Here is a 14396-nt window from a genome sequence, read left to right as displayed (position 1 = left end):
AAACGTGGGATATGAAAAGAGGGGAAGGAAAAAGTAGAAGAGAAGGATTATAGGAAATTGGGAGCAGGGCACTGCTATCAGTCTTGTATAGGTTTCAGTTAAGCTATTCAAACTTCTAAATGTTTATGCTTTCTTGCCCTCTCACTGCTGGGCATGTCAAATATGGAAGGGGGTCAAGTATTAAAACATGGGTCAGCAAACTGAAGTCCGCTGGCTGGATCAGGCCCAATTGCCTTCTGGATCCGGCCCGCGGACGGTCCAGGAATTGCCGCATGGATTGCCAACGCTTGCGCTCTTTCCCTCTCCCTCCCTCTCCCTCACATGGTGGCGCTGGCGCCTCCTCCCTCCCTTCTCCTGGCTTCTCCCTGCCCTGCCTAGAGGAGGAAGGGGGCTGGGCTTTGTTGGTGCCAGCAGCAGCAGCAGCGCTCGAGCGGCCGCCATTTTAAGCAGCCCCTCTCTGGAGCCCTTTCGCATGCCACTCATCATCCCTCCACCACCGCCACTAGCCCCTGCCACTCGCAAGACACAGGTAAGCAGCCACTAGGGCTCGTGGTGGTCTTGCATCATCCCCCCCAAAAAAATATACTCCAGCCCATCATAAGGTCTGAGGGACCGGCCCCCTGATGAAGAAGTTTGCTGACCCCTGTATTAAAACTTACAAACATAAGCTATTAGCCTTATTCCCTGTTGTTTTGGTTAGGTAAGGCTTTAGGTAAGTGTGTATAATCAAGGATCGAAGCATTCTCATGTTATGCTATCATATTGTTTTGTTCTGATCGTAGTCTACATCCAGGTAGGTAGGTAGCCTTATCTTTTGTTTTATTACTATTGTCTTGTTTTGTCAAAAGGATTGTAACTGAAAACTTGAATAATGGCCTGGCCAGCACTAAGGTACAAAATCTCAGTTTCGCAGAGCACCTTTATAGTATGCTACTCTTAGGCACAGGGCCGCCTTGTACAAAAATCTATTCTAATGGAAATACTGCACTTAGAACTGTGGGCAAACTGATGATGCTGTGACCTTCAGATTCTGTGTTTGCTAGCAGATGTATTTTCTAAAATGATTAGCATTCAGCTTTCCCCCAGCAGAGGGCAATCTGTTCACTCTGTTTTATCTCTTAATTATTCAACGTTTGTTGACATCTTCTCCTTGTACCCAGCTGCAAAGACGGTTTCGTAAATCAGTTTACAGTAATGTCTGAACTAGGAAACTGGTTTGACAGCAACCCACAAACCAGAATTGAAGTAACGTTATGGAAAACTGGTTTTAAGAAATTAGCAGTCTGCTTTGCAACTGGCCTCATTAGAAGAGGAAGGAATGCTTGAATTTGACAACAAACCATGGTCTTTTTGGGGGGGGGGGCGTGCAGATTATCTTCTCTGAACTAGACCTCTGTAGTTGCAACAAACTAAAAAGGCAGTAGCCACTATGTTGCACAGGGTTTTGATTCTGCGTTTTGACTTTGTAAGACGTGTTCACAGTGGTCATGAGGTAGCAAGCTAAATACATGGAATTGAGAGTGATCAGTATTTGTAGTGAAATATCAGGGGTTTCTGAGCATTAGAATTAAATGAAGAGCCAACAACCTGAACCCACCTCCTATGAAGATTACCATTTTTATTATCTTTACTTCTCTTTATTGAAATATTTTATAAGCCGCCTGGAGGACCATTCAGTTAAAACTGCCAGGGTGTAAATCAAATATAGTACAGTTCTTCTAATGCAGTGTTTCCCGACCTTTTTTGGGCAAAGGCACACTTGTTTCATGAAAAAAATCTCGAGGCACACCACCATGCCAGATGGGGAAAGGTCACTTTTTACTTATGTAAAAAATATATAAAAAATAGTAACAGCATAGAAGGTAATGAAAGGATATGTTGATGGTTCAAAGGGGAGTCAAGAGAAAACTTGCTTCACCAGCAGATCAGTAAGCAATTAGGAAATAAACTTTGGTGCTCTGAGGTATACAAAAGTTAACCGTGGAAAAGAATGTATATGCTTGCTGCAAATAGTGAGATGATGCAACATTAGTTATGGGGGCGATCCGTCCAAATGTAACACTTTTAGGTCATTTTCAGTAGGAAAGATTTAAGAATGGGTTGCATCTCCCCCCCCCCCCCCCGGAATGGCTTAAAATAGTGATTCACTTGGGTTGCACACCCTGTTCTATGCATTTGTTGTTGAGAACTGGCGCATCTGGGACTCCTGGGCCAGGTGAGAGGGACGTTGGCTTTGCCTCTTGGCGGTTTGAGAAGCATCCCTGACCTTTGCAGGTGTCCACACACTTCCACGTCGCGCTCCTGGGATCGTGTGGGGACTAAGAGACGGCCGGAGGGGGATCTGGCGAGCCCCTGGGCACGATCACCCTCGATTACGGGGAGCAGGGGGCTCTTCTGAGGAGAAAGCGGAGCGCAAGGGGGGGGGAGAGTGCGCTCCCCGCCAGAACTGAAAGGAAGAGCCGGTTCGGGGCGGGGGGGAGCCAGAGCAGCGGCTGCCCCCCTCCCAGCTCCCACGGGACCTTCCGCCTGAAGGAAACCCTTTTCCCGCCCCCGGAGAGCCTCGCGCGCGGGGTCCAGAGGGGGAGAGAGGCAGAGAGCAGAGGGCGCGCACCCCCCCAGCCACGCATGCGCGCCTCAGCTGCGCCTGCTGGGCGGTCCTTTCCCCTGGGCTCCGCCCCTCGCGACACAGGGCCGCCCGTCGCAGCATCGTCCCGCGGGGCTGGCGCCGGGCGCGGCCACGGATAGAGCGAGCGAGGAGCGAGAGCGCGCCCGCCCTCGGCTGGCTGACTGGCTGGGCCGGCGCGGCGAGGGGCAGAGGCGAGAGGCTGCGCGCGGATCCAGCGGCGGCGCGCCCCCGCCGCCGGAGGAGAGCAGAGGCAGGAGGAGGAGGACGAAGGCGCTGCCGAGGAGGCGCGCCAACTTCAGCGCCCGCCCCGTCGCCGCAGGCTCCTCCCGGCCGAGAGCCGAGAGGATCGGCCGGCGGCGGAGCAGGAGGAGGAGGATCGGGTTTGGCGACGGCTGCTGCGTCCTCTCCAAGCGCGGGGCTGGCCTCCGCCGCGCCCGATCCTCTCGCCTCTCGCCGCCCGACTCGCCCGCCTCCCTCCCACGGCACACCAGGCAACGTCTCGCGGCACACTAGTGTGCCGCGGAACACCGGTTGGGAAACACTGTTCTAATGAACTGAAGTCAGGTGAGTAGTTCTGCAGGCTGGAGGAAGATGCTACAGGACTGGTAAGCAAAAGCTTTTCATACCTATGTGATCAGAATTGACTTTTTTCCACAGGCTCAAACTGTTCAGGTTGCTGAAGTTGAGCAGCAACCACAGCCTCAGCCTTCACCTGAACTTCTCCTTCCACACTCTCTCAAGCCAGAAGAGGGACTAGAAGTGTGGAAGAGCTGGGCACAGACTAAAAATGCAGAGCTGGAGAAGGAGGCTCAGAACAGGCTTGCACCTATTGGCAGTAAGTGTTGTGAGCGGGGAAGTACTGCTCCATCTTTCAAACAATAGGAATCTTTTGCTTTGTAAAGATTAGTTAGAGTGTTATAGGCTACTGAATTACAAGGGCTTTGGGTGGATTATCATATACAATGAGTGTGTGTAGGCCACTATAATCAACAGTTTCTAGAGTTCTTGCTAATGATCAGGGCTTAACTTTTCCCTTCAGGCAGCTCAGCTCATTCTCTAATAACTTTTCTGCTAAGTGATGGAGTCTCTGCTTTTCTTGCTGATTTCATTCTTAGCTGCATTCTTGAATCTGTTTTGGTGTGTTTACAAAGCAAGGCAAACTTTCATTATGTATGTTAGGTTTTCAGGTCAAAATAAAAATACAAAAGCCTTGTTAACTTTAAAAACAGTTAAGCTTATATGCAGTGTTTGTGGCACCCAGGATTTTTTTCATTGACACAGCAATACGGATTTAAAAGGATACTAACGTCAGTCATGCTTTGAATTGTCTCTTGGTATTCTGACCTCAGACTCCTTCCCATTGTTATTGAGGAATATTCAACAATTTTGAATTGTCAATTTACTATCTGAGTGGCAAGTTGTGTGTTTGAAATCCATTCAGTTTCCATTTGAAGCAAATTTTGGGGTACCTTTATATATGCTGGGGACAAGGAGAAATATTTGCAAGTGACAGTATAAGGCTTATTGGGAGGGTTGCAGCGGGAAAGCACGATTGAGTCTACAAAAAGGACATCTCTGTTGAGAAATGCCAATTAGTAACCTTCTGTGCCATGGTTTGCAGGACGCCAGCTGTTGAGATTCCAGGAAGATCTCATATCCTCTGCTGTAGCAGAGTTGAATTATGGGCTGTGCTTAATGACTCGTGAAGCTCGCAACAGTGAAGGTGAACCCTATGATCCAGAGGTTCTGTACTATATCTTCCTGTGTATTCAAAAGGTATAGTATTTTGGAAGCCCTTGCTGCAAACAATGTTAAAAGTGGTATGTTAGGCATATGTTGTCACTAGGAGGATTCTTGTGCAAGACTTGAGTGAGAGAGGCAGAAATTGGCTTCCACTCCTGAGATCCTTGGTTTTCTCTTTCACTTGAGATCGCTTGACTGGATGCTGTTCTGATCTTTAGAGTGGCACATAACTAAACATACTCTAATAATCATGATGCATAGAAACAAACTATTAGTAGCTGCAAATTCTGGAAATTAGCCCAGTATCACTCTAATGAGATTACTATTCACAAAGCATTAATCTGAGTTTCAGGTGCTTCATGGCCTAGCCTTTCAGGCTCTTTGAATAAATGTATTTGTTGTGCACTATGGGATTTACATAGGAAGGCATGATAAGTAAAACTGTAGCTAGAGAGTTAATGTTGAGTTTGTTAGGTGATTCCTAATCTCTATTGTCAGCAGGGGGTGTGTGAAGAATTTCTAATCCTCATGTTTCACATGTGCACTTCAAACACACAGACAGTCTAACTAACTGATTGTTTTGTATTTAAAAAAAAATTCTATGAGGAGCAGGTTTGCCTAACCTCTGTGTAACTGTTTCTTGCAGTATCTATTTGAAAACGGGCGAGTCGATGACATTTTTTCTGATCTATATTACATACGGTTCACTGAGTGGTTACATGAAGTGCTCAAGGAGGTGCAGCCTCGGGTCACTCCTCTTGGTAAGAGACTCTTCAGTCCACAGATAGGCTTGGTAACCACTGTCTAGACATAGCGGTCCTCAGAGAACATTTGAAGAAGAATGCTCCCTTAATTGACCTAGGAAGAATCTGCAATAAATTCAAATAATGGCTTTTTGTACTAGACTTCTAGGCCCCAAATTGTCCTTGCTTTTCTGCAGAGAAGTACGGGTCTCGCCGTATAGCTGGACCCATATTGTCACTTTCCAATATATTGTCTATAGTACAAAATGCAAGTTTGCATTATTCAATATGGATGGAACCACATCTGGGCACACATTGTGCAGCCTTCGCTGTAGTTTTTGCTGGGCTCATCCCAGCTATCTGGTTCTCTTCTTACATCTGCCCAAACTCTCTACTGATCTGATGCCCATATGGTGGAATTTTATAACAGAGCTTGAAACAATGAAAACGTATGGTAAGGCTAACATTCAGAAGCAGAACAGAATAGTCCTCATCTGTTTCCAGAATGTCACGAGAGAGTGGGAGCACAAATGAATAAGTCTTGGAAGTGTCCCAAAGCTTTGGGGTGCTAATTGAGAAAGGTCTTCTGCTCGTAAAGCCTGTTCTGGTGAGATGGAACTTGAAGTTGTTGATTTTTTGAGGAGGTGGCATTCCCTGTGAGAACCGGTTCTAGAATGTTTAGGGCATCATAAGTTAGACAAGCCAATGTCTCTGCCTTTATCTTTGTGGAATGGTAGGCTTGCATAGTAGTTGCAACAAGATAGCATGAAGTATTTTTGAGTGTATAATGATACAGAGCTACATAAGGTCAAACAATCTTCTCGGGCACACTAAAAGTAATTAACATGGTTAACTTAGGTCCATCAGTGTCATTGGGACTATTCTGAGTTGTATCCAAATAAGCTGTACTTACAAACTATTTGTTAGAAACATCAAACCAGCTAGTTAGACTTGATGTCATTAGCTGAAGTGTATGCTATGTGTAGGAGCTGCTGTCGCTAGTCAAACCTTTGTAAATTAGTTTTCTCTCTTAATAGGAACTTTGGGGTAATTGATTGGAGATGCTGCTTGGTTTCCATACATCTGTTGAAATTGTCTTCTGGTCTTCACAGGCTATGTTCTTCCTAACCATGTGACAGAAGAGATGCTGTGGGAGTGTAAGCAGCTTGGAGCTCACTCTCCTGCCACCTTGCTGACGACGCTCATGTTTTTTAACACAAAGTAAGTACTAATAAAGATGCCTCCTTCGTGGAAGCCTATTATTTAGTGAACTGTAAATTAATGTGCACATGTGAGCACAAACTACCAATGAAGAATTACTTAGATGCATTTTGGTGTGAGCTATCAGAGCTGGTTTAGCATAGTTAACTACAAGATGAACCAGTGAACCAACAGGTCTCCAGTTTTCCTTCTTCAGTGAACTTACTAGGTGGCCATCGGAAAATTCAGTCTTCCCCAGTGTGCAGTATGGTCATAGTTCTGACTTCTTTACGTGGTTGTTCTAAGTTTTTCTATCACTCTCTCGCACACGCACACACGTACATGTGTGTATGTGTGTAAGTATAATCAATCTTTGAATGCATGACAGCAATCAGTCTAGCATTCTGTTTCCAGAGTGACCAGCCCAGTGTTTCTGGGAGTTCACAGAAGTATCATGTTGGTGCTCTATCCTGCAACCGCTTCCTGTTATTTGGATTATACTGTCCCAAAATACAGAGATCCCATTTAGCTATTGAGACTAATAGCCATTGTTAGCTGTATCCTTCATGGATTTGTATGACCACCTTCTCAGTTCACATCACCCATTTGATGCTAACTATTGCTTATAAAACATGCCAGATGAGCTGTCTATTGAACTGTATATGTCTGTTGAAATAAATGCATGTTTTAAAAACCTCACACTCCATCAAATGTTGGCTATTAAGAGCCTTGTTTTGTTCCTGATAGGAAAAAAGGTTTTTCTGCCAGTGTTGGAAAAGTTAAGATTTATTGTGCATCTTTAACTGATCTGTGTCCTCCACCTTTTCCACTTCATGTTCAGATACTTCCTGTTGAAAACAGTAGACCAGCATATGAAGTTGGCCTTTTCAAAGGTTTTGAGGCAGACCAAGAAGAACCCTTCCAATCCCAAGGATAAGAGTACGAGCATCCGGTACCTGAAGGCACTTGGCATACACCAGGCAGGCCAGAAAGGTAGAATTTAACATGGGGGGGGAAAAACCCTGTGCTTTAAGTAGCAGATCATATTTGTTTTGCAGCTCGCTTGCTCTCTCTCTCGAGGGGGGGGGGGGAGAATCACAGGATTAAAGGAAGACAAAACAATGGGATTCATAATTAAATTTGCAGCCCGGTAAGCCTGGGTGGTGAGTATGGCTAGACAATTTCTGGTGCTGATGGTGATTGATTACAAAGCCACCTTCTGGGACTGGGACTTACTATATCATGGAACTTTATTATGAGATGTCACAGGTATTTGATCTGCAGATGCAAGCCCTGTTGCAGATGCCATCATCCCTGAAGATCAACTATAGCACACAGTGGGGATTTTTTTTCTTTTGGTAATGATGCTTTTCTCTTACTTTCTGCAAACAAAAGTATTTCTTTGCATTCATACATTTTATTGAAGGTCCTTTGCTGCCTTACCCTGGCATTTACTGAAATGAGTGCATGTGTGTAGCTTACTGTTATTAATTGGGTTATATCAAAGCTAGTTGTTTGTGGTTGGAAAATGGAATATTAATTAAATGTATCCCCCCCAAAAAAGGTAAAGGACCCCTGACAGTTAAGTCCAGCTGCGAACGATTCTGGGGCTGTAGTGCTCATCTCACTTTACTGGCCAAGGGAGCTGACGTTTGTCTGCAGACAGTTTTTCTGGGTCATGTGGCCAGCATGACTAAGCCGCTTCTGGCAAACCAGAGCAGCACACGGAAACACCGTTTACCTTTCCGCCAGAGCGGTACCTATTTATCTACTTGCACTTTGACGTGCTTTTGAACTGCTAGGTTGGCAGGAGCTGGGACTGAACAACAGGAGCTCACCCCGTCATGGGGATTCAAACTGCTGACCTTCCGATCGGCAAGCCCTGGGCTCAGTGGTTTAGACCACAGCGCCAGCCACATCCCAAATGTATCAAAACAGCATCTAAAAGCTTTAGATATGCCAAGCTTCTGGGATGACAGTGTAGTGGTGCTTGTTTCCTTGCTTTATATGCCCCTGAACTTATGTTGGGCTGCTCTTGGGGGCACAGTTCTGTTACTGTTAATTCAGAGAGTCTCTGTGGAGCCCCAGTTGCTTTTCCTTCTTATTTATTTATTACCTTTTACACTTGTCTCAAGGCTGTTTAGAAACATACCATAAAACAGCTATAAATAGTTTTAAAACAGTACATAAAACAGCTAAAGATAGGTTTAAACTGAAGACCGGGACCTTTTAGTCCAGCTGGAAAACCTTTACATGAATGATACTGCCATGGATCCTACTGCAAAGAAGGTGAAACTTTGACTACCAAACTGTTCCTGGAATGTTTTTTGATAAGTAGGACTCCTACCTCTTTGCTAAGAACTAGATAACACACTGAGATGTTTATGTTTGAATGTAAACAGAACTACAAAAAAGCACAGGTAGCAGTGGATGTGTTCTTTGTTTAATGGTTACATAATAGTTGTCCATCTGCAGCAAGAAAGCCATTGTGTTGCTGTGTCCCATCTTTTCAAATTGTGGGATTACTTAGGTTTTACTCACATCAACTTCAAGGTTTCTGATGTTCTGTATTGTTGGGATTGACTTGCAGTTACTGATGACATGTATGCAGAGCAGACAGAGAACCCAGAGAATCCCTTGAGGTGTCCTATAAAGCTCTATGACTTCTACCTCTTCAAATGGTAAGTGTTCCTGACATCCAGAGCCACAGAAGGATAACTATCTGGATGTTCAGGGTTTGTGTGTACTTTCTGCTGTTTTAATCAAACTTACCTATTAATTTATTGGAGTGATGACCTTGTATAAAGAAGACTACCTTATGCTTCCTACTTGAATTGTCAAAAATGCAAACTTAATGGCATACATATTGAGAGGCTTGTAGTGTAGCTTATTTTATTTTATTTTAAATGCTGGGCATTGCATAACTCTTGACACTGTGTTTCACTGGAAAGAGTTTGGGTATATAACATAGTGTGTTTGAAGTGGGCAAACACTTTGTATTGAGTAGAGGGAGGTATATTGGTGTGGCACTGTGGAAAAAGGTGCCCAACATGTTGATTAGTGACTGGCAGTTTCTAGTCTTTAAAAACATTTTTGGACTTGCTCTTCATTTCCAAAGCCCGGTGAAATCCCCAAGTTAGTGTGAGAAGTCTGTGGTGTAGAATGTAAAGAATGCACTGTACAAATTGGGCATTTCAGATACAACCTGAATTCCTGTGCACTCACAATTCACCCTTTTTTCGAATACCTTGAAATGTATTACCAAAGGCTAGAGTTGCAGATGTAGTGCGGGGGGGGGGGGGCAGACATAAGAGGGGAGACAGGTGCTAGAGCAGAAAACCTCATGGGAAGGCCTGTCCTAACTCCAGTTTTAGTCTTCAATGCCACAGCCAGCTTAAACTGTTGTAAAATGGAGGTTGAAATGATCAGGACGTCACTTTTTGTATTGTGTTACATGTGGAACCTTTGGTGGTTCAGAAAAAACGTAGATGTTTGTAAGATAGTGTTCATAGCTGTTTCAAGTGTATGCTGTCAAAGTAATTGCTTAACGATATTCTCTGTCTTCTCAGCCCCCAGAGCGTGAAAGGCCGGAACGATACATTCTATTTGACTCCTGAACCAGTGGTGGCTCCCAACAGCCCTATCTGGTATTCCATCCAGCCAATCAGTCGAGAGCAGATGGAGCAGATGCTCACCCGGATTCTGGTGATACGAGAGATTCAGGCAGCTATTGCTGTGGCGAATGCCAGCACCATGCACTAAGGCATCCCTCCCAACTCAGAAAAAGGGTGAGGGTAGGACAGGGTGGGAGGGAAGGCCAGGCCATAAGGCCAGGATCAATTGTACAGCCTTTTACACTAAAGGAGATGCCTAAGGTTTTTTCCCGGTTTTTTTTTTAATTGGTGTAGTTATGAAGCCCTTTTAGGCTTCTTCTGTTTAAAGGAGACCCTCCCCATTGTGTATCTGACCCAACTGCATCAGCCTTCTGGACGCATTGGGGGCTGCGTTCTTTCTCTGGGAGCTGTGAGGTGCTGTAGATTGACTTTGGGATTTTTTATGATGTGAAGAAAATGAAACAAATCTAATTGAGGGACTTGGCCTAGCTGGGCCATTGCTTTGGAGCTCATGCACTTGGAAAGAGCGGAAAATGGTGGATATTGGCCAAGAGAGGCAGTTTGCAGTTTCCTTGTGCTTAGAAACTGACATGTTCTGGAAGGGAGAGGAGAGTGACCTGCAATTATGATTTATAAGGAAAAAGCAAAACAATTTCTATTAAGAACTTAAAAGTGACATTTTTAGATGTTAAGTACAAACTACCACACTTCTCTCTCTCTCAATATCTCTCTCTCTCTCTCTCTCTCTCTCTCTCTCTCTCTTGCTTTTTCTTTCTTTCTTTCTTTCTTGGCCTGATGTTGAGGCCTTAAAACCTTGAGGCTCCTGTGCCTGATGGAATTCTTGTAACATACACTTGTGTATCATATAAAGATACCACCCTGTTTCTCTTAATGTATTCTTATGCTAGTTGTTTATTAAGAATGACGAGCACGTCTTTTCAACATGCCATTGAACAATGTGTGTTTATTTGGGGGGAACAAATGTAAAGGTTTCCACAGAATATTAGTACAGCGGTACCTCGGGTTATGAACTTAATTCGTTCCGGAGGTCAACCCGAAACCGTTCTTAACCTGAGGCGTGCTTTTGCTAATGGTGCCTTCTGCTGCCGCCACGCCACTGGCGTGCAATTTCTGTTCTCGCCCTGGGACAAAGTTCTCAACCCGAGGTACTACTACTTGGTTTAGTAACTCGAAGTGTTTGTAACCTGAAGAGTCCTGCTGGATCAGAGTGAAGGCCCAGCATCACCCAGCATCCTGCTCCCACAGCGGCCTAACAGATGCCTTTTGGAAGTCTGCCGCTGAACATGAGTACTTTCCCCACTCATGTCGCTCCAGCAGTTGGTGTTCAAAGACATGCCGCCCCTGAGACTGGATGTAGTAATATACAGCAATCATGACGAGTAGCTGTTGATAGCCGCCTCCTCCTCCATGAATTTCTCTAAACCTCTTTTAAAGCCGTGCAGGTTGGTGGCCACACTACATTTTGTGGGAGTGATGTCCATAGTTGAACTCTGTGATGTGTGACATTCTTTCCTGAATCTTCCAGCGTTCAGCTTCCTTGGATATCCCCAACTTCTAGTATCATGAGAGAGGTAGAAATACTCCTTTCTGTCCACATTCTCTACACCATGCACAATGTTACATGCTTCTGTTACGTCTCTTGCTCATTTTTCTCTAAACTAAAAAGCCTCAATGTGATCTTTCCTCATAGGGGAGTTGCCATAGCCCCTAAAGCATTTTGGTTAACCCTTTCTTAAACTTTTCCAGCTCTGCGGTATACTTTCTGATGTAAGGTGACCTGTAGACAGTATTCCAAGCAGTTTCACCACAGATTTGTATAATGTCATGATATAAGCAGTTTTATTTTCGTTTAATTTCCAAATGATAACTGGTATGGAATCCACCCTTTTCAACCGCTGCAGCATACAACATTTTCATTCATTTAAAAAAAATATTAAATTGTTCAGACCCATGAGTGTATGTGAAATTAACACACACACACACACACACACACCTGGTGTGCATCACATCACACTTTGTTTGCATTGAATTGCTTTTGCTATTTTGCTACACGCTTCTATGGCCCATTCCCATTGCACCCCTTTCTATCTGAATTTGGCATTATGTATAACCACTGCAAATCATATTTTAATCCAGGGTTGGATTAACTGCATTTAGGAGCTCCATTTTGTTGTCTTCCTTGACAACAGTTGCATGTAATGCCGAACTTGGAAAGGGGAGGAAAGCTGGGAGCACGTGTTCGCATGTGGGTTCACTTTCAGTAGCTCCTATGTATTTTTCAGATAACCACAGATTCCTGTATTAACTACCAAAATCAAATTTTGTGCTGGGGATAAAGCTTGGCACATAGGATAAATATCAATGGGCACAATTCAGATCTCGTTTATCCAAATTGGTGTTAAATCTTGGCAGAGAAGGTGGCAAAGTGTAATATAAAGATTGGGTTTGGGGTTAAGGCAGGTCTGGGGAAATTTAGGTCTACTGCTGTTGAACTGCAGCTATTATACCTGACCATTGCCCATGCTGGCTGGACTGTCTAACAATTTCAGGAGGGCCAGAGGTTTCCCACCCCCCGAGTTGAAGTCTAATCCTCTACTATAATCCCCACATTTTCTGAAAAGTGTGTAAATTTAAGGCTGCAGTTGCAGGTAGATTGCAGCAGAGGGCAGCTTTACTAGCTGTTAAAGGTTTTCTTGGCCCCTCCTTCCTTTAATGCAGAATTTTTTTTTGGGGGGGGGGCTTTTTAGACCTGGAAAAAATAGCGAGTACATGAAGCCTGAAGAATATCAGATAGCCCTGCATGGAGGGTCAAGAGCCCAAATCCCAGAAAAGGGTTTTTCTCTCTCAGCTCTCACACCTGACCCTCAGATGTGTTTTCTTGGGTCAATGTAGTTCTCATGGGGTTGTATTTGATCAAAACAGATGTCTAGCATCCTCATGTGTATGTATGAAATAAAAGGTAAAGGACCCCTGGACGGTTAAGTCCAGTCAAAGGTGATTATGGGCTGCAGTGCTCCTCTCGCTTTTCAGGCCAAGGGAGCTGGCGTTTGTCCGCAGTTTCTGGGTCATGTGGCCAGCATGACTAAACCACCTCAGGCATAATGGGACATCATGATGAGTGCCAGAGCGCACGGAAACGCCATTTACCTTCCCGTCGCAGCGGTACCTATCTACTTACCACTGATGTGCTTTCAAACTACACACTTTTTGTCATGCATGCTATTTCAACAGCACCTCTAGTCCTTGAATTTAGAAAAGGGGTAAGTAATTTCTAAGTGCTGCCTAATTTCATTCCCTGAACTTTTGAGCAACATAATTTATGTAGGCAAGCTTGGATATAAACAAATTCCACAATTCAATTGGGCTATAGAATATAGTACATTATGTAAATGCAAGCAAATGAAGGCAGTTGGGGGAGATTTTAATGCAGCACAGATATCTAGATCTGAGAACTCTGAAGACTTGTTTCATACTTACACAGGTGTATCTAGCTGGGGTGGAGTGGGAGGAAGAGAATATCCATGGCTATGAAGCCCATGATCTTTCAGCTTACCTCAAAGTGGTTAATGATGAAAGGAAATGTGAGCTCCTTGTGGAAGCACATGAGAAAAAATAAAATTCCTTACAGCTTCAATATGGTAAGTTTTGATGCTGAGGTTCTTTTCTGGACCAGAGTGTGTGTGTGTTTTTTTGGGGGGGGGGGGATGAGCGAGTTGTGGCATTTTAAATGACATAACAAATTTACAAGAGTATAAGCTTTTGTGAGCTGCTTGCTTTTTCAAGAATGCTAAGGTAAGCCAAAATAATTACGTAATGGTGTTTGGACATGCTTTGTTCCTTAATTCTGAGCACATCTCAGGCCACGAATTTGGTTTTCAGTACCAGAACTGTGAGACAGGCTGGAAGAAGAGTTTGGATTTGATATCCCCCTTTATCACTACCCTAAGGAGTCTCAAAGCAGCTAACAATCTCCTTTCCCTTCCTCCCCTACAACAAACACAGGTGAGGGAGGCTGAGAGACTTCAAAGAAGTGTGACTAGCCCAAGGTCACCCAGCAGCTACATGTGGAGGAGCAGAGACACGAACCCGGTTCACCAGATTACATGTCCACCGCTCTTAACCACTACACCACACTGGAGTAGTGGTTTGCCTGTTCGAGGAAGAACTGCCAGACTAGGGTTTTCACATCACCCAGCAATGGAGCTCCCTGGGTGACCTTGCACCACTCACTCTTAGCCTAGCCTACTTTAAAGGCAGTTGTGAGGGGGAAATGGGAAGAGAGCCATGTAGGCTATCTGGAGCCATGTGGAAAGGGGGCTATTGCACTCAAGCAACAGCAACAAAGCACTCCTGGTGGTTCCCCTCCTCTCCCTCCCAGCAGCCTTTTTTGCGGGGGGGGGGATGGACAGTCGATGTTGTTTAAAGAAAGTGTGGAGTACCTCGATAAAC

At 44.6% G+C, this 14396-nt stretch overlaps 1 protein-coding gene across 6 annotated transcripts in view; it reads left to right on the top strand.

The window, feature by feature from the left end:
• QRICH1 (glutamine rich 1) overlaps window positions 1-10870 on the top strand; it is a 29585-nt gene extending 18715 nt beyond the window's left edge. For all 6 annotated transcript variants that reach the window (XM_083491693.1, XM_083491697.1, XM_083491694.1 and 3 more), the window contains 7 exons: window positions 3284-3461; window positions 4248-4402; window positions 5016-5130; window positions 6225-6333; window positions 7154-7305; window positions 8903-8993; window positions 9882-10870. In XM_083491693.1, the coding sequence (XP_083347819.1) occupies window positions 3284-3461; window positions 4248-4402; window positions 5016-5130; window positions 6225-6333; window positions 7154-7305; window positions 8903-8993; window positions 9882-10074 (993 nt within the window). In that variant the 3' untranslated portion in view covers window positions 10075-10870. The remainder of the gene's footprint in view (window positions 1-3283; window positions 3462-4247; window positions 4403-5015; window positions 5131-6224; window positions 6334-7153; window positions 7306-8902; window positions 8994-9881) is intronic.
• Window positions 10871-14396: the final 3526 nt, after the last annotated feature.

This window comes from Podarcis liolepis (genome assembly GCF_965112155.1).
Source record: "Podarcis liolepis genome assembly, chromosome: 2".
NCBI lineage: Eukaryota > Metazoa > Chordata > Lepidosauria > Squamata > Lacertidae > Podarcis > Podarcis liolepis.
Note: the sequence above shows the minus strand (reverse complement) of the source record. Positions and strands in the feature narration are given on the sequence as shown.